The sequence below is a fragment of the Theropithecus gelada genome, chromosome 7b (genome assembly GCF_003255815.1).
Source record: "Theropithecus gelada isolate Dixy chromosome 7b, Tgel_1.0, whole genome shotgun sequence".
In the NCBI taxonomy this organism is placed as follows: domain Eukaryota; kingdom Metazoa; phylum Chordata; class Mammalia; order Primates; family Cercopithecidae; genus Theropithecus; species Theropithecus gelada.
In genome coordinates, this window is record NC_037675.1 from 76,285,544 (window position 1) to 76,304,733 (window position 19,190).

A 19,190-nucleotide genomic window follows, 5' to 3' on the forward strand; every position below is an offset into this window, starting at 1 on the left:
GAGCATGACAGCGCATCCTCAAAGCCCTTCTTCCACTCCCCAAACTGTCTTATATAGACTCCACAGCAAAACCCCAAACTCCTTCTCTAGTCCCAGCCCCAAGGCCTTTCTCTTTCCTAGCTCTGAGGTAGACCAACTTAGCCTCTCCAGCTATGATCTCTCTCCTTATTCTCCTTATTTATTGCAGAATAGAATTTTCTTTAGTAGGTAGGGAAGACTTTTGCATGCTAATATACTTTGCCCTGTCATACATGTGTTTTCCACAAAATACCCAGGCCTTGTAGACTCAAAAAATGCTCATGAGTGAATAAATGATCAGGGTTACCAGCCCACATGCATAATTAAGACCAAACAATCTACTTCTCTCTATCCTCATTACTTCTCCCTAGACCAAACCACCATAATTGGTTGCCTGGCTTCTCCACAGCCTTCGAAGTGGTATTTGTACTCTGAGTTTTGCACTCTTAGAGACCATTTTCCACATAATGGGCAGAGTGATTGTTCAAAAATGTACCTAATGACTGGGTGTGGTGGCTCATACCTGTAATCCCAATACTTTGGGAGGCTGAGATGGGCGAATCACTTGACGTCAGGAGTTCGAGACCAGCCTGGCCAACATGGCAAAACCCTGTCTCTACTAAAAATACAAAAATTAGCCGGGTGTGGTGGTGTGCACCTTTAGTCCCAGCTACTCAGGAGGCTGAGGCATGAGAATTGCTTGAACCCAGCAGGTGGAGGCTGCAGTGAGCAGAGATTGTGCCACTGCACTCCAGCATGGGTGACAGAGTGGGACCCTGTCTCAAAAAGAAAAAAATGTACCTAATGTCATTTATTTCCCCTGTTTGAAACTCTGCAGTGGTTTATCTCACATTATAACAACATTTGAACTCCTTACCCTGACTTGCAAAAGCCCTTTATGGTCTGGCCCCTGGTTACTTCCAACATCACATTCCATATCCCTGCTCCCTGCCCATCATGCTCCAGTCACACTGGGGTTCCTTCCAGCACTTTCCACCAGCTGTGCCCTCTGGAGTGCTCTTATCCCTGATCTTCACATGATCAACTCCTTCTTGTCCTTCAAACTTTACCATCAATGTCATCTCTACAGATATACCATCCACAACCTCCTGACCTAGAGTACCTTCCCCCCAACGCTCTGTCTTCACCTTTCCTTATTTTCTGTTCTGGTTTCCTATCGCTGCACAACAAACTACCTCAAAACAATTTGTTATTACAGTATTTCATGATTCTGTGCATCAAGGAAATCAAACGGCACAGTGGATACAGCTTGTCTTTGCTCTGTAAGATAACTGTAATGACTGGGAGTTGGAATAGCTTGGGGTTGGCTGAGTCTCTCTCTCTCGCTTGCTCTCTCTCTCTTCTTCCACATCTCTATATGACCAGCTTGAGCTTCCTTCCAACATGGTGACCTCAGGGTAGTTGGACTTCTTACATGATAGCGTAGGGCTCCAACAGACCAAGGCAGAAGCTGCCAGTCCTCTTGAAAGCCAGACTTGAAACAAGTATGGGGTCTCTTCTGCTATAGTCTACTGATCAAAGCAGACCCAGGCCGATTCAGATTCAAAGAGAAGGAAGAGACTTCACCTCTTAAGAGGAAAAATGTAAAATAATCCAAGAGCATCTCTAATATGAGAGAACACATTTTGGCAGCAAGACATTTTCTTATTAATGTATTTGTTTATATGGGTGACTTGCTTATTGAGCAAGTTTTTTTCCCCCTGCCATCATTGCTTCTGGATGAACTATGTTGGTTCTCCTTTTTCTGTCCCGTAACAGTATCTCGGGCAGATCGTCTCATGTTCCTGTTGCTTTAGCTTATTAAAGGCCCAGCCCCATCTAGGCTGGTCCCTCTAACCAAGACTAACCCTTTCCCTTCCCCAGGCAGGGTCTGGATTTGGCCCAGGGAAGTGGGGAGGGGTGTAGTTTGCCCCTGTACCCCCACTCCTCTCTCCTCCTCCTCCTTTTCTCTCCCCTTTTCTCTTCTTTCACACAGATGGGGAGGGAGAGCTTTCAGGAAAGTCCCTGTCAGCTGTGGCCATTTCTTCTCTGGCTATGAATGTTCCTGACATGATGGTGTTCAGATGCTAACTCTCTTGTGGGTTCACCACAGGGCCACCCCGCACCACTGCTCCCTGATATGAGAGGTCCCTTCTGCTCTATTGCTCTTTATCTCTCACCCCACCACTCAGCTACTGCCCCAACCTCCACCCCACAGCCTACCCACTGTGGGTGTGCACAGCTGCAGGCCTCCCTCTTGGGAAGACATGGACAAGACAGCTCAAGGACATTCACCTTCCGCCATGTCCACCTGACCCATGGGCAATGACTGCTGGGTGCTCCAAGGAGTCCCTGCCCTGTCCGTCTCTGCCTCTTCCATCTTGCCCTCCGCCAGCCTCCCTGTCCAGACAGCGTGTGGGCTGATCTCAACAGCAAATCCAGATCCAGGGAGAGGAGGGGAGGGAGCCAGCACCCCAGGACTGCAGTGACCCCATCTCCCTCTCTCTTCCTTCCCCTTTCCCAGTCTTCTGCTTACGGAGACTGAGGAAGGGGGCGCTGGGAGATCTGGGGGCATGGCAGAATTGCTTTAACCATCTCTTAATAAATCCTGTAGGCAAATGTGCCTAGTCCCAAATGGTTCCTTTGTTTTAGAATATGGGGTACTCAAGGCCCTTTTTCCTTAGCTCTGAGTCTGGCCACCAATTTGAGGAGCAGAAAAGGCCCACCCAGTACCCTCTGGCACTAGAACATGGACTGTCTCTCCCCTTGCACGTGTGGTCCACGAGAGTAGGGTCCTGTGTGTCTGTCCCCACTGGATCCTCAATGCCTAGTCAGTGTCTAGGACATAGAGGGTGCTCCACAAACAGATGACAAGCAAATCCCTAGGACCTAAATGGCTGGAATGGCTGCCAATACAGCCAAGTGGGCCAGCTGGCTCCTTCCTACCCGTTCCTGCTGCGAGGCTCCTGCCCGCGGATGTGGAGTTTTGCTTCAGGTTTCCAGGAGCTTTTCTGGTTTCTGTCTTGCTCTCTACAGGGGTCACTGGCCTGGGTTGGGAGGCTGCCCGCTACATGGGTGACCTCATGGAGTCAAAAGCCTTGAAGATGCTACCAGGCCTGGGTTGGGGTCCTCAGGGCTGAGCTAGAGGCCTGGCCAGTGGGAGGGGATAGGTGCTCTTCTCAGTTCACAGTAGGTCAAAGGCAATAGCTTAGAACAGCTGCAGCCAGAGAGGAGAGGCAGGAGAGGAAGTGCATTTCTTTTTTTTTTTTTTTTTTTTTTGAGACGGAGTCTCGCTCTGTCGCCCAGGCTGGAGTGCAGTGGCGCGATCTCGGCTCACTGCAAGCTCCGCCTCCCGGGCTTACGCCATTCTCCTGCCTCAGCCTCCCGAGTAGCTGGGACCACAGGCGCCCGCCACCTCGCCCGGCTAGTTTTTTGTATTTTTTAGGAGAGACGGGGTTTCACCGTGTTCGCCAGGATGGTCTCGATCTCCTGACCTCGTGATCCGCCCGTCTCGGCCTCCCAAAGTGCTGGGATTACAGGCTTGAGCCACCGCGCCCGGCCTGGGAAGTGCATTTCTTTGGCGAAGTATGTCTCTTGGGGCTGACTCACACCCGTCTATGACCACAGCCAGAAGCACATTCTAACCAGCGTGTCCTGCAGGCTTCCCAGGCCTTGGTGAACAGGGCACCAAGGACAGCTGCCTCAGCACGGCCACCCCACTCTGCTGGACATCCCAGCTCCCCTCCAAGCCCCAGGCAGGCCCCTGTCCCCCTGGGTCCCTGTGGGTTTCTCCTCAGCAGCCTCAGATGAGGAAGTGAGGCTGAGGAGAGAATGGGGGAACTTCTCTTCCCCCAGTATATATAACAACATATAAGATCAAACACACACACACACACGTACACACATACACACACAATACACACACACACACACACACACCCCTTGCAGGTCAGAAGCAGAGGGGAGTTTGATAGTAAGTGGTTTGGATTAAAAAAAATAGGCCTGGCATGGTGGCTCATGCCTGTCATCCTAGCACTTTGAGAGGCTGAGGCAGGCGGATCACTTGAGGTCAGGAGTTCAAGACCAGCTTGGTCAACATGGTGAAACCCTGTCTTTACTAAAAATACAAAAAAGTAGCTGGGCATGGTAGTACATACCTATAATCCCAGCTACTCAGAAGGCTGAGGCAGGAGAATCACTTGAACCTGGGAGGTGGAGGTTGCAGTGAGCTGAGATTGTGGCACTGCACTCCAGCCTGAGCGACAGAAGGAGACTCCGCCTCAAAAAAAAAAAATGAATAAAATAAAAAAAAAAAAAAGAAGATTTATTTAAATCCAGGCAGCATCGGCTGGTCCCTGCGTCTGTCGGGGAGCCCGAGCAGGCTGTAGGAGCTGCTGTTCAGTGCCCTGAGACCCAGCCCAGGGTGCCTCTCAGGAGGGCCGAAGGAGTTCGGGAGCGCTTGCAGCACTGGGCTGGGGCAGCCCTAAGACCTGGGAGAGGAGGAGGAGATTGTGCTCTTGATGCTGTTAAAAAATGGCTGGGACCACCCTCTCCTCAACTTTGGAACCAAAACTACATCTTGGGAGCTCCTCGTTAGGGGAGGGGTGACCCCAGGGTGCAGTAGGAGCAGGCTGGGTGACCTCGGGGGCAGCCTTGAAGTGGCCTCCACAGGAACAGTCTCCAGTGACCACCCAGGGCCACTAAGACTTGAGACTGGGCCTCAATAGAAACGTGTCAAAGCCAGAAGAGCCATCCAGTCAGGCCCCTCAGGTCAGAGATGAAACGTGAAGGCAGAGGGAAGCCCAGTGCCACTCGGTGAGTTACAAACAAAGCCAGGCCTCTGAACTCCACTTCAGTCTCGACTCTCCATCAGCCATTTCACCTTCTTGGGCCTAAGTGTCCTCAGCTATCAAAAGGAGGAAGGAAGGAGCAAGCTAACATGTTGTTGTGAACTGTGACATGCCCTCTCGTCGCCTGAGCGAGGCTTTTGAGATAAGGAAACTGAGGCTCAGAGAAGGTGCTGTGCTCTTCCTGTTACACCCCCATCCCGGGGTCTGTGTGGCTTCCGTTTCCGGCTGACGCTCACTGCCCCAGCAGACACACCCCCTAGATCAGCGTTTCCACACTAGAATACTTTATTCAAGAGAATCTGGCTTGGCAGTCAGATGGCCCTGCAGGGACAGCTTGTGGGGGTGCCAGGGCCCTCGGAGAACCTGCTCCCCTGCCACTGCCTTCAGCTGGGACACACAGGCTCCTCCCCTGGTGACTTCATCCCCACTGACTGAGCTGTTTCTCATCCAGGCAGCTCTTTGTCCAGCCCGGGGCCCACTCTGCATGTGTCTCTTAGAGGGGACAGGGTGGTGGAACCTTGGTCGGAAAGAACAATGTCCCAGCACAAGCAGATGGCAAAGTGTGGGGGGAGATCACGGGGCACAAGGAGTGGCAAAAGTCCCCAGACAACCACTGTTCTCCAGAGCTGAACGTTCTGATCTTCAGAAGAAGAGAGGGAAGTGGCTGCATCCCCTCCGCCCGCTGCTGGCCTTCCCACCAGCCAGGCCGTGGCACCCCCAGCAGGCTCCTCATCCCTACTTTGGACAGGAGCTCCGAAAGCAAGGGCTGCTTGTCTGTGCAGAGCCTGAGGCCCAAGAACAGGCAGCAGGGCCCCCTTCTTTCCTTCTCCAGGCCCCTAGAGACCTCCAGGGCCTCTGGGGCCTAGCTTGCCCCTCGCGAGGCCACGCGTCTTGCTTCTTCCGAAGCAGAAGCTCCCAAGGGTCTGTGGCTGGCTTCTCTCTTTCTCTCACGTTGTTGAAGGCACTGAATTCCTGACGGTCCTGTCCCTCCCTGCCCCCCGTCTTGGAGGGAGCGAGGCATTCAGCAGGGAAACAGTTGGCTAATAAATAGAGGGCAGGTACCAGCAGGAGTCACTGAGAGTGTGACGGTAATAAATACACGAGCCGGGGATGCGGGGTCTCTCTCCTCCAAGGGGCTGGTTACCTCCGGGGAACAGCATCGCCGCACCTGCCAGAGACCAAGCACAGATGGGGCGGGTATCAGCATGCTGTGGAGGGCGCAGTCTCCTCCTATGGAGGAGGGGCAGGGCCAGAGGAGGAGCTTGGGCAGGGAGCATGGGGAGGGCCCAGCACTCCTGAGTTCCTGCTTGCCCCAAGCTGAGGAGAAGCTGGGAGCTACCCTTCACCAAGCACTTACCCAGGTGCCCAGCCCTGTGCCAAGCACTGTCTTCTTAACCCTCAACAACCTTCCATGAGGAAGGCACCCTGATTATTCTTGTGGAGATTAGGAAACTGAGGCCCAGAGAGGTAAAGAAGCTTGCCTGTGGTCACATGGCCAGTTGGTGACAGAGCCACATGTGAACCTAATCATACTCCATGCAATCATGCCTCTGATTACCCTAAGACAGCAGTCTCCAAACAGGGGAACGGGTACCACTAGACGCACGTGAGGACTGAGTACCGATGGATTTAAAGAAATCCATTTTCAGCCTCCAGGTCTGCATTGCCTTAAAATTATTTTTGTGAGACAGTGGCTGAGATCTGCTTCTCTAGCCACAACACATCTTGCTCATTCTAAATCCTTATAAAGTGCTTTGCTGCCAGGTAAAAGTATTCTGGGGACATGAAAAAAAGAACAATTTGAGATATTGGTGTAGGTCTTGAGAAAGAAAATATGGCTAATGACTGGGTAACCAAGGCTTTCAACAAAACTGAAGAACAGCTTAACCAAATTGTCAGCCAGGATATCATGAGAAGTAATCTGTTCTTAGCAGAGCACCTTGAGATTTCTGGCAAATAACTTGGAAGGAGTTCAAGTACTTGAGTGACATCTAGTCTCATTTACTTATTTATGTGAACATGGTTTCTCAACCTTCTCATCAATAAAAAAATGATAAACAGGAATTAAATTAATGCAGAAGTCTGTCTCAGTCTGGCAGGAAATAACATTCATTAATGGATTCATTTACTAATTGAAACGAGGTAGCCACATCCATCTCATTGAGATGCATTCCCAATCAAATTGATCGTATTTTTACGTTGAACATTTATTAAAACAGGACATATTTGTGCTGTTTTGACCAAATGGTGCTGCTAAGAATTATTTTGATAATTTATTTCAGGAGAAAATTTAATTTAGGTTTATGCTCACAGGAAATTTAAAATAATTCAAACTCATATATCATTTTTTTGTGGCAGATAAATATGACAAGGTAATCAATAAAAGCCTTCTGAAAATTAAAAGTACTATTACACTAGGCTGAAATTCTAGGGGGTGGGGAGTGAAATGGAAATACAAGTTCCAGGAAAAAAGAAACAATGTAAATATACAAAGGGTTATGAAAGGAGGTGTTCGTGTATTTTTTTTTTTTTTTTTTTTGCTTATTCATTTTCTTAAAAGTACATGATGGTAAGTATAACATTAAAACGGCGTATTAGGATACACCTGGAGAGTGTTATATAATAGCTTTGTATTAAAATATTGATATTTATAATATGCCAGAAAGTGTATCCTTTGTAATGACTTATACTTTTTTTTTTTTGAGACAGGTTCTTGCTCTGTCACCCAGGCTGAAGTGCAGTGGATAGATCCCAGCTCACTGCAGCCTTGACCTCCCAGGCTCAGGTGATCCTCCCACCTCAGCCTCCTGAGTAGTTGGGACTACAGGCACATGGCACCATGTCCATCTAGTTTTTGTATTTTTTTGTAGAGACAAGGTTTCACCATGTTGCCCAGGCTGGTCTTGAACTCCTGGCCTCAAGCAATCCACTTGCCTCAGCCTCCCAAACTGCTGGAATTACAGGCATGAGCTACTGAGCCTGGCTTGACTTATAATTCTGATGAAAATGTTCAATGTCAACTTAAAAATGGGCAAGGGAGCACATGAGCTTTTGGAATTCTTTTTTTTTTGAGATGGAGTCTCGCTCTGTCACCCAGCCTGGAGTGCAGTGGCATGATCTCGGCTCACTGCAACCTCCGCCTCCTGGGTTCAAGCGATTCTCCTGCCTCAGCCTCCCAAGTAGCTGAGATTACAGACGTGCACCAACACGCCCAGCTAATTTTGTAGTTTTAGTAGAGATGGGGTTTCACCATGTTGGTCAGGCTGGTCTCAAACTCCTGACCTCAAGTGATCCACCTACCTTGGCCTCCCAACGTGCTGGGATTACAGGCGTGAGCCACCGCGCCTGGCCACTTTTGAAATTCTTTCAGGGGATTCCCTAGTGAAATGTCTGAAGACTGCTGCCTTGGGAATTGGAGCCATGGGACACTTTCTGCCTCGGGGTGCCGGCTGGTAACGCGGACCTGGATGGACTTCACTGCCAGCTTGTTCCCCAAATTGCTGCGTGGGCCCAGAAAAGAGAGGAGAGCATAAACCCTAGGGGGCACATTCCCCAGGATCCCTGTCTTCATGGAGTGGGGCTCATGGGGTCAGGACTTGGGTCAACTCCACTCCATAGCATGAAATAACTTCCTGGAGGCATGTGCGTGGGGGAGGCTTAGCCCCTAAAGGACAGCCCCCGTGTGACTGATGGACTGTGCATGTGAAATATTTTATTTTTTCTATTTACTGTCACAGATTTGGGTTTTCCCTTCTCTCATCCTTCTCTCCCAGCCACACTCAGGCCTGGGCTCCATTCTGCTGCCCACCAGGCATGAAGTGGGTTAGAAGCAGCAAGGGGACCCGAAGCAGCAATGCTCCCGGGAGCCCGCGGAGAGGGGCGCATGTTCCCCAGGGCTACTAGGAAGTCGCCCCAGATAACATCTCAGCTGATGACAGACTTCTCATCACTAGAAGGGAAATTCTAGTTTCCCTAGTGCAGGAATCCTGTTTGTTTGCTCACAGATGTACCTGACACACAGGAAGTGCTCAGTAAATGTTTGTAGGGTGACTAAATGTTTGCTGGACCTCCTGCCCCTCATTCTACACAGAGAAAAGCTAGGCTCACAAAGGTGAAATGATTTGTCCAAGGTCAATGGAAACCTAGGGCTAAGCCGGGACAAAAACCAAGGTCCACTGATGCTTCCTGGGCCCTAGAGTCTTGAGGAGGTGAGGCTCCCTGTCCTGCCCCCAAGACTGGCCTCAGTCCTGCCTCTCCCGCTCCCCAGCCTAACCCTGGCGGCAGGGCGGGGCTCCCCTCGGGCCCAGCCTCCTTGCCATCCCTGGGACCCCGCGCACTCACAGGTGGCAGTCTGTGGGCCTCTGCTTCTCTCTCCTCCTCTTCCCCCTGCCCTTGGGTCTCCTCCTGCAATAAGCCAAGCGTCAGGACAAGGTGGCTGGGGACCCCCATGCTAGGACAGAGGCTGGCAGGCCCGAGAATAGCCCCGAGCCCCAGCCAAACCACTTACCTTTCTGGCTTCATCTTCTCCCGCAGAGGCCTAGGGAAACAGACAGAGAGAGGGGCAGAGGACCGTTAGGAAAGCAATAAGTGGGGCTCCCTGCCGCCCGGATAGGTCCCCTCTGACATCCCAAGTCCTGGTCCTGCAGCTGACACTGAGGCCACTAGGGGGTAGCATGGAGCTGGCAAGGGAGAGGTGGCCAGAGCCTGGGGCTTCGCTCCCACTCCAGGCTCCGGTGACCTTACCGCAAGAGGGACAAATCAACCTCCTGGGGACCCCTGCCACCCGCTTCTGCACTTCTCAGCCTCTTGGCATCAAATGTGGGGTCGTTTCTGTCTGTTCTCTGCTGCTTTTTCTTTCTCACTTTCTTTGTCTGCTTTTTTCCCTTCCTTCCAGGGTGCACTCTGGGAATTTCCTCAGGGACAGGACACGATGGCCGGGCAGTGGACTGGTTGCCTGTCAGGGCACAGCCCCCACTCCACCCGGAACAACATGGGGAGTGAGCGGCGGGGTGGGAGGAAGGGAGGGGGCATCAGTCCTGAAGTCACCAGGCATGTCTGGGCTCTGCCTCCCAGGGCTATGGCTGTTGGCCCAGAAGCCAGAAGAAAGGTGTCCCTGTTGCCTGGCTCCTGGCAGGGGACAGGGCCTTAGTCTTTCCTGGGAATAGTGGGTGGAGACATGGGCCAGCATGGTAGCCGTCAGCTTTGGGGCCAGGACATGCTACCCTCGGCTGGTTCCTCCCTTGGGAGCCACGGCAAGGTACCAGGGCCTCTTGGGACTGTCTGGTTGTACCTCTCCATATTGGGCAAGTGAGAGACACTCTTGGAACCTCAGTCTCTTCATCTGCCTGCCCCCAAAGAGTGGCTGTCAGGGTAAAGGGGATGTAGAAGGTGACTCTGGGTCACCAGCCAGCATTGCACCCAGGAGGGTTCATTACCGAGCTATTATATGGATAAGCTCTGGCTTGGAGGGACGGGTGGAAACAAGTTGAGGCAGGGCCTCCAACACTCCAACAAAAGGGGCAGCGATAGCCCTGCCCAGAAGGCTAGGCTAAGCCTGGGAGCTATTAGAAAAGTGGTCACGGCCATGAGAGGTAGCATGAAGGCTTAGGATTTAGGTCAGGGCTCAGAATCCCTCCTCCCACACTCACTAGTTGTGATAAATCATGAAACTGTATTGAGCCTTGATTTTCTCATCTATAAAACAGGGATGACAATAGGATCTACCTCCCAGGGTTGTTATGAGAGCAGGGACCTTGCCCACCACTGCATCCCATCTAGGACAATGCCCGGCATGCAGTAGGTGCTCAATAAATGCATGTGACTAAATGAGAAACAATCAAGTGCCTCCTGCAGGGCTAGGCACAAAATGGGTACACAATAAGTGGTAGTCTTCCCTCCTCCTGCCCCTGGCTAGGGCTCTGGACTTCTAGTCTGGTGCCTTCATCCATGGCCCAGTGGTACCAGGAGCAACAGCTCAGCCCATTTTTCTCTTCTCTGAACCTCGTTGGCAGTGCCAGGCCTGTTGCTCCTGCTAACCAATGTTCCAAGTGTCCCCGGCACAGGCAGCAAGACTGGTGCTAGTCAGAGGTTCTGTGGATTGGGAGGGGCCGTAGCGGGGTGCTGTATCATCAGGGAAGCCACAGTGTCACCCTTCTTCTGCCCCCTTTCTCCTACCCGAGCTTGTCCTTCTTGCTGCTTCTCAGCCCAGTTTGCCCCCTCCTGTGGGCATGCAGCTTGGCCCAGAACTAAGTTCAGACTTGCAATGTCTTTGCCTCCAGGGACCTCTTTCAGAGGCCCGTGGCAGCTGCCTCCCGTCCCAGAGAAGGGGAATGACACGCACCAAACCCCAGCGAGGCTGGGAGGGACCCACGCTCTCTCTTCCCTTGCAGTATGTCAACAGCTGTACCCCAGCTGCTGGGACCAGCTCCCTCGGCAAAACTGGCTGGTCGGGGGACAAAATGAATGGCAGCCACCCCTGCCTGGTCCTGCCCTCTTGGTCTCCCTCAGCCTGGAAAAAAGTACAGCCCGCAGCGGGGATGGGGCAGCCTTTGCCTCTGCCCTGGGACCCATCTTTGCTGAGGGTGCCAAGAGCACGGGGGCCTTTCCCTGCTACCCGCCCCACCCCAGAGACCTACCGGCACTCGCAACGCACGTGCTGAGAGAACGTCAGCTCCACGTAGGAGGGCCGGTCCCCAGAGCGGATCTTTAGGAGCTGAAGGAAGAAAGAGTTGATGCCTGGATTGGGGAGTGGCCCATGAGTTTCCCGTACTCTTCTCTCTCTCCTTGTAAGGAGAACCCGATTCTGTTTCCTGTAGCCTGTGGACTACAGGCCCTCACTCCACTCTCATCGTGAGGCAAACGGCTCTCTCAGCTGCGTGGGGACCTGAGGGAGGCCGCTGTCCCTCCTTACCCAGGGGGCACTAGCACAGCAATAGTGCAGGAAGGGGGCCATGTTCTGGAGTCAGAGACCCGTGTTCAGATCTTGACTCTTTTACCTGCTGAACAAGTGAAATAACATCTCTGAACCTCGAGTTCCCCATCTGTGAAATGGGAATGACACCAGCCTTGAAGGACTGAATGATGTACCACTTGTGGCACGCCTAGGACAGTGCTTGGCATTACTCAGTAAGTGCTCAATAAAACACTGCGTGTGTGACACGTAAGCTGCACTTGCTTGAAAAGGCACCAAATGCTCCTGGTGTCAACAGGGACTTTAATACAAGCAGATTTCTTTCCAGCTTTAACTAGACACCCTGAGTGTTGGGATAGGGCTCAGCATGAGGCTGAGAAAACTGGTGGGGGTGGAGGTGAGTGGGCTCAGAGCCATCGGGGGGCTCAGGAAGGAAGGGCCCTGGGCTGGGGTAGTAGAAGCACAGGCCTGGGAATCAGGCTCCAGTCCTGGGACCTGGGCCTATCTTCTTCCCTCTCCAGGTCCCTTCTAGTGGGCAGATTCGGTGGCCCCCTGGGCCGGGTGTGGACCTACCTGCATGGTGACATTGACCGTCTCCACCGGCACACAGTGCAGGTTCTCATCGCCACAGCAGCCGGTGCAGCGCAGCAGGGAGACACACGATGGGCTGAACATGTGCTCCACCTCGCTGGGGTACTCGGACACGATGTCCACCAGCCTCTCCAGCGCCCGGCAGTAGCTGCGGCCCCACACTTCCTGGAAGGGCACCACTGCGAGGAGCCAAGGGGGCTGGGTCAGGCCAGCAGAGACCTGCCCCTCGAAGCCCTAAACCTGGCTCCCAAGGCCCCGCTGGCCTTCCAGGTTCAGTCCCCAGCCCCTTCCGAGCTCCCTCAACTCTGAATTCCTAATGTGATCCCTCCGAAATGCCTGTGGGCCCCTTAGCTCATCTGCTGGATGGAAATCCCCGTGGAACAGAATCTCTCAGGGCCCTAAGCTTTGCTCTGTCCTCAACTCAGGCACCCACATCTGCCTTGGCTCCCTGGAGCTTTGCGGATTGTAGCCTCCGCAGCTGCCCAGGCCCTCTGGATCTTTCTCAAGCCCGACTGGTGCTTCCTCCACCTGGGAGAACTTGCAGAAAACAGTCATTTCTGGAGTCACGCAGGGAGGGTTGGCCTTCCCTTACTCCTCTGCTCAAACACCTTCCACGGCTCCCTCATTTCCTGCTCCACTCTGTGCCAGCTCCTCTGCCTGGCAACCAAGACCACATCCAGCAATGTGGCCCGACCCTCCTCTCCATTAAGTCCAACCAGCACTCACAGTGAGTCACGGCAGCACCGCATTCACTCGCAGCTCTGGGCTTGTGCACTCTGCAGCCCCTACAGCTGCTCTTCTTCCCCCTCCTCTCATTTCTATCCAAATAAATAAAGCCCACTCGCCATTTTCCAAGGCCTGCCTCCCCACCTCCTCTTTGAAGCCTTCCCCAGCAATTCCAGTGTGCACAGATGAGCCTCCCTTGAGCACGGCCTGGCCCCAAGGGGTTGTCTTATCTCTGTCACTGGTGGCTCTTATCTCCTTTACAACCAACCCGAGGCTCTATGAGGGCAGAGATGGATGTACCCGTAAACACAGGCTAAGTCATTCCTGGTTGATTAGATGATAGTTCACCCACGATCGTCCGGGACATCCCTGACCCCCATGATGTCCTGGTGATCGTGATGGGATCTTTTGAGGGCTGATCTGGAATCCCTCAAAAGATGCCGCTCTTTTGGGTGAAGGCCTGGGACCAGGCCCCAAATAGAGGCTCACAGAGAGTGGCCAGAGTCAGACACCTGGCTTCCAGTCCCAGCCCCACACTGGCTGTGTGACCTTGGGGAGATCAGTTAACCTTTCTGGGTAGATCAGTTTCCTCAGGTGGGAAAAAAGAAGGTTGGGAATAAATGGTTGCTAAGGTCTTTCCCTTTCTGACCAACTGCCTGTGAATCAGTGCCTGCAACCCAGCCCAGCCCGGAGACCATGGACAGAGAAACGCCCCCGGGTCTGGGTCATCCTGCTCTGCATCTGATGGTCATCATCAGCTAGTTGGAAAGAATCAGGAGCTGGCTCACCAGGGCCCTGCAGCCTCTGCCATGGAATAATGGCCTCTCCCAGCAACCCCTCATTTCTTCCAGGCCTCTGCCTAGGAGGCAGAAGGGGCCAAAGTCCATTCCACTGAGCCTATGAGGACATGCGCCTCCTGGTAATCTCAGAAGAAAAATAAACTTCAGTCCTAGCAGAGGCCCTCGGGAAAGGCTGCAAACTGGTGGAAAATACCCAGAGGCGGTGTGTCCATGTGGAGCTGGCTAGGCAGTCATAGAGGCAATAAACAGTGTTATCTGCTTGTTTGCTGCTCCACTCTACCCTGCTCTGCTTAGAGGGCACTAGGGCTGGGCTAGGGGCTGGCGGTGGGGGGAATCCATAGGCCTCCCCTGACTCTACCACTCCATGCCCCGGGTACTGCCCCGGAACCCAGTGGGAAAGAAGGCCTCTCTCCCCAAAGGTGCCCACAGTACAGGGAAGCCTGCCTTTGCAGTCCAGGGTCAGAGAGCACCTCCCTATCACCAGCTCCTTGAGCTGTGTGTTTAGTTTAAAATCTTCATGAGCACTACGTGACTCTGAACGTTTAATCTCCACCTTTATGGAAAACATAAATAACAGCAGAGGAATAACGAACTGCCAAAACAACACGGAAGATTCAGGTTCCTGCCTTGGAACCTGTCATCAGCGAGGGGACAGCAGCAGAGAAGGGGCACCCCAGCCCCCTCCCATCCTGCAAACAGACGCCAACCCAGCTGGGCTGCGGGGCCATGGCCACCTTTGGCAGAACTGGCTGGGCCTGGGCAGCGGCAGAAGGGATTTCCTTTCCTCACCCCACATCCCACCATGCAGACTCCGGGTCCCTGAAACCCTGGAATCTGCCAATTTCCCGGCCCCGTGGCCGAACCACGTTGCGGGAGGGCTGAGAAGGAGGTGGGCTGGAGCCTGGTTTACCTGGCAGCCACCAGGAAAGAGGGCAATTCATCCCTGAAGGCCCCCGTATGGGTGTGTGGGAGAAACAAAAGGGGCTGGGTGAGGGGCCAGGCTGAGGGAGTGTGCAGTGACCACTCCCAGATGTGGGCCATGTCCCTCAGGAAAGAGCTCTGCTCAGCTGTCCCTGAGAGCACTTCCGCTGGCCCCAGACCTGCTCCGGGAGGGGGTGGGGGTGAGAGCAACGGGAAGCTGTGGCCCCCTCAGGCACTGCCAGAGCTGGGTGGTCCCCAGGGCTGCTCCTGAGGCCATGAGTGGGCCCTCAGCTCTCTCGCCAGCCCTGAGAGTGAGCCTCCCACCTGCCTGCCACCACCTGGGATGGGGGAGACTCCAGAAGAGAAATGCTTAATCCTGAGAGCAAGTTTCTGTGGAGGGCACTGGGGACGAGCCACAGGGCTGGGCAGAGCCACTGGCCACCAGCCCAAGCCCACAGGTGTCCTTTCCATGGTCACTGGCAGGGCACACAGACAGCCTCCCACAAGGGACACTCTGCTCATGCCTGATCAGCCACGGAGCTATTGGGAGCACTCGGTTCTGCCAGATCCATGAGGAGTGCCTGAGGCTTGGGGCGACCCCCAGGGCCTCTCTGAGCCTCAGGTCCTGCATCTGTAAAAATGGAGTACATCGCCTTCCTACTTCACAGCCTGTGGTCAAAACAGAATGACAGAAAATGCCTAACACTGTTCCTGTGAATAGTAATAGTAAAAATCAACGCCCATGGCTGGCCATGCTGCCTCTTGCTCTGGTGTTAATAGGTGGGATGACATTTTCAGATTTGGAGAGCTGGAGTGCAAAGCTCATTGTACTTCTCCTGGTCAGATTGCACACTCCCTGACTGATAAGTGTGACAGGAGAGCTGACCTAACGAATCTACACTTCCAGGCCTCCTCACCTCGAATCCTGGGTGATATGTACACCCATCTCTCCTCCCTGGAGTTAGAGAACAGGTCCCTTTTTCAATCTCGGAAAAAGAAGAAACCATAGACATCACATAGTCTAAGGCTCCCATTTTACAGATGAGGAAACTGAGGCTAAGGCATCTTTGGTAGCTGTGGCCTGACCTACACTAAAAGCACCAAAAAGGGGATAGTGTGGAGGTAGGGGATGGGTCCTTCCCCAAATCCATAATGTTGTGCTGGTTCCAGAGGAGCATAATGTTGTGCTGGTTCCAGAGGCACAGCAAGGGAGGCATCCATGAAGTCAAGGGCAGCTGCCTCCTCTACCTGCTCAGGGGTCTAGGGGCCTGAGCCTCAGGTGTCAGAGTACGGCCAGGCCTGGGAGAGGCGGGCTGCCAGGCAGGCAAGGCCAGCAGAGGGTGTTCCCAGCACGCAGATGGCTATCACGCGTGTGCGTGTGCATGTCCCTACATGCCCCCTCTCCCATGGCACAGGGGAAGCCTCAGCGGTGGCGTGTGGCCGCTCTGCACGTCTTGGAGAGGCAGGGAGGGAGGAGCGAGGTAGGGGGCCTGGCATGGGCCTCCTGCCTTCTGCACGTATGTCTCTTTGGCAAACGTCTCATTGCCCTTTGAAGATTCCCTCTTGAGGCAACCAGGGCGGGGAGTGGAGGGGCCAGGGAGGGCACGATTCATGTTCTGTCTGTTTATAATCAATGGAAAGGCATGGTCAGATCCAGGCAGTTCCACCAGGGCTGGGCTGCTGGGGAGGGCCCCTCACCCATTCCTGATCCTCTTGACTGCACACTGCATCCAGCTCCCAGACCCCCATTCTGGCCCCTGGCACTCACTCCCCACTCTGTCCTCCAAGACCCCATCCATACGCTTAAATCATGCTGGGGAAGGGCTCTGAGCCAGCTCGATGAACCCTGGCTATACTGGCCCCAGTCCCACTCTCTGTGTGCTGGTGACCCCAGCCCACACCTCTCTAGTCTCTGGGTCACCATGAAGGGATCTCTTAGGCCCTGCCAAAGTCATCAGCTAGGATATCTAGCTCGTAGGCTCTCCCCAACTTTTATCAACCTGCACCCACACTTTATGCCATGCCTGGGCTTGGGAGAAAGGAAGAGAGGGGCTTGGGGATCATGCAAACCCCCAGCCTGGCCAGCTTACCTTCCACCTCTGACGAGCCGTTCCCAGCAGACAAGGCCCACTGCTGTGGACAGAAAGGTACAGAGATGAGCCTGGGACACCTTGGGGCTCTGCACTCTTGGGCCAAGTGTGATGGCAGGAAGGTAGGGGCCCCTCTGGATTCCTTCCCACTTGCTGCACAGGCTCTGCCCTGTCTCAGAGCAGCCTGAGCACAACTAAAAACTCACCAGACCCTAGATAGGTTAGGTCCCACCCCTCTCTGGCCTCAGTTTTCCTCATTTGGAAAAGGATGGGAGGCTAGAAGCTTTTGGAGACCCTTGGCCTGCTGCGTCCCAAAGATCTTCCAATCCTGTGGGTCTCCCTTCTACCCAGCCCCCCCAGTTCAACCCTGCTGGGCCCTGTACAGCCCGCCTTGGCTGGGTGCCAGAGCCCAGGGGGAGGTGATCAGCTGGTGGGAGCGGAGGGGTTGGAGCGGGTGGCGCCATGAGCTGGTGCAGCCGGTAACGTTACACCTCTGGCCAGCCCTGCAGCAGGCAGGCGGGTGGCTGGGCTGCTCGGGCTCCTCAGGGACTGCCCAGCCCACTCCTACTCTTGGGCTGGGGCTGGGGACTCCCAGGGCAGTGGGACAACACAGTGGGAAGGGAGCTCATTGGCTTTGTCAGGATTTCACTGCCCAAGCTGGCTCCCAGCCAGACTCACCCGGCTCCTGGGAAAAGGGCCCTGCTCACTTCCCCAGGCCCTGCACTCAGGACCTCCGGCCACCCACCCAGGAGAAAAGGCACAGCGAGACCCCTTGTCTCATCCCCAGCCCACCCAGGAGCCCACGGCTCAGTCCTGAGCCCTGGTGGGGGCAGGGTCCAGCCTTCCCACCATCAGCCTCTTCAGCTGGCTCCTCCACCACCCCCACCAGGCCAGGTCAGAGGTCCTGGGGACGCCTGGTTGGCCATGGGGCCTCGACCCTGACCACAAGGCCAGGGACCCGCCTGGGATTAGTGGACAGATGCTTTTAGCAAAGCCACCAGGGCTCCAGAGGCCAGACAGGAAACCTCCCTCCCTCCCTCCCTGTGGCTTCCCTGCCCCCACTAAGACAGCCCCCAGGACCTGGGGGACAGCCAGCCTGAGGTCTCTTCCCAAAGGAAAGAAGTCCAGCCTGGCCTTTAGGAAGTATGTGGACATCCTTGGATTTGCTGCTCCCTGGAGCAAGTCTGTGATTTCAGAGTCCCCTGCTTCCAGTGCTGGGATAGGGAGGTCAGGGGAGCCGGGCTAGGTGGGGGTAGCTCTTACCTGGGGGGGCACAGCAGGCAGCGCCAGCCCAGCCAGGAGCTGCAGGAAGCAAGGGAACAGCCTCATGGCCGGCATCTTCTCAGACGTCCCGAGCCAGGGGGCTCCGAAGGAAAACCACCATGCTCATCCCCCGGGGAGCCCCTGGCACAGGAGCAGAAGAGCTGAGTGGGCGGCTGGACGCCCCCCTCACTGCTGCCCCGAGGCCCCGGCCGGTGGTTCGAGCATCTTCTGGAAGCCGTGGGGAGTCAGGAGCCCGCAGGTAAGGCTATGGCTGGGGAACCCGACCGGGAGCGGTCCGGCGGGGCGGGGCGCCGAGGGGCAGGCGGGTCCCAGGGAGGGTCCGTCGGGCGCCCAGTGCCACCCCAGGTCCTCCCGCAGCTGGGCGGCCGTCCGAAGATGCAGTTTCTTCCGCAGACAGCAGCTCCCTTCTGGGACTGCAGCCGGCCCGCGCCTGGGTTTCAGGGGCTGAGCTGGGGCGGGGCTCTGGGCCTGCCCCGCCCACAGCAGAAGAGGTTCCCGAGCCGAGTTCCCGCAGCGCCCGGCCAGCCCGCAGCCCCGGAGCCCGCAGTGCTTGCTAGGGGCGCTCGGCAGATCCGCACGCCTCGACGAGCCCAGCCCGCAGCTCCCCAGGCCACGCCGCGCCCGCCCGCAGAGCCCACAGCCCCTACAGCCCCGCTTCGGCTCTCGGGGCCGTCACCTGGGATGGGACCATGCAGGTGTGGAGCCCAGCGTCAGCCGTCAAGGCTCATGTCCCAGCGGCCTCTGCAGGAAGGGCCGTCCCGGATCCCTGGGAAGGCAGCCATGCCCACACACCTCGGGGGCCAAGGGATTCCTAGCCCCGTTTTATAGATGAAGAAACCGAGGCTCCGAGAGCACCCCTGCCTGCGTATGTCGAATGGACATAGGCATTCTTGGAAAGTGTGTATGTGTGTTGTGTGTGTGCGCGCATCTGTGTGTCCGAGAAACTGGCAGAGACAAAACCCAAGCCCTACGTGACTCCAGAACCGTCTCTCACCCGACC

At 54.9% G+C, this 19,190-nt stretch overlaps 1 protein-coding gene across 3 annotated transcripts; it reads right to left on the reverse strand.

Moving 5' to 3' along the window:
• Positions 1 to 5,135: 5,135 nt before the first annotated feature.
• Positions 5,136 to 18,748, reverse strand: PGF (placental growth factor). Of its 3 annotated transcripts, none has more exons than XM_025392906.1 (7): positions 18,170 to 18,748; positions 16,907 to 16,946; positions 12,352 to 12,548; positions 11,504 to 11,580; positions 9,376 to 9,405; positions 9,210 to 9,272; positions 5,136 to 6,036 (listed from the first exon to the last, which is right to left on the reverse strand). In XM_025392906.1, the coding sequence occupies exons 1-7, from the start codon at positions 18,242 to 18,244 to the stop codon at positions 6,009 to 6,011; spliced, it is 510 nt and encodes a 169-aa protein (XP_025248691.1). In that variant the 5' UTR covers positions 18,245 to 18,748; the 3' UTR covers positions 5,136 to 6,008. The 3 variants fall into 3 exon arrangements, with proteins under 3 accessions (XP_025248691.1, XP_025248690.1, XP_025248692.1); XM_025392905.1 differs by having other exon boundaries at positions 16,907 to 16,949; XM_025392907.1 differs by lacking the exon at positions 9,210 to 9,272 and having other exon boundaries at positions 16,907 to 16,949.
• Positions 18,749 to 19,190: the final 442 nt, after the last annotated feature.

Coding starts and splice junctions, on each gene's coding strand:
- PGF (XM_025392905.1), bottom strand. CDS start 18,244: ATGCCGGCCATGAGGCTGTTCCCTTGCTTCCTGCAGCTCCTGGCTGGG. Junction 12,549..16,906: donor CGGCTCGTCAGAGGTGGAAG/GTAAGCTGGCCA, acceptor GGCTCCTCGCAG/TGGTGCCCTTCCAGGAAGTG. Junction 6,037..9,209: donor AGGCCCACAGACTGCCACCT/GTGAGTGCGCGG, acceptor GGTCTCTGGCAG/GTGCGGCGATGCTGTTCCCC.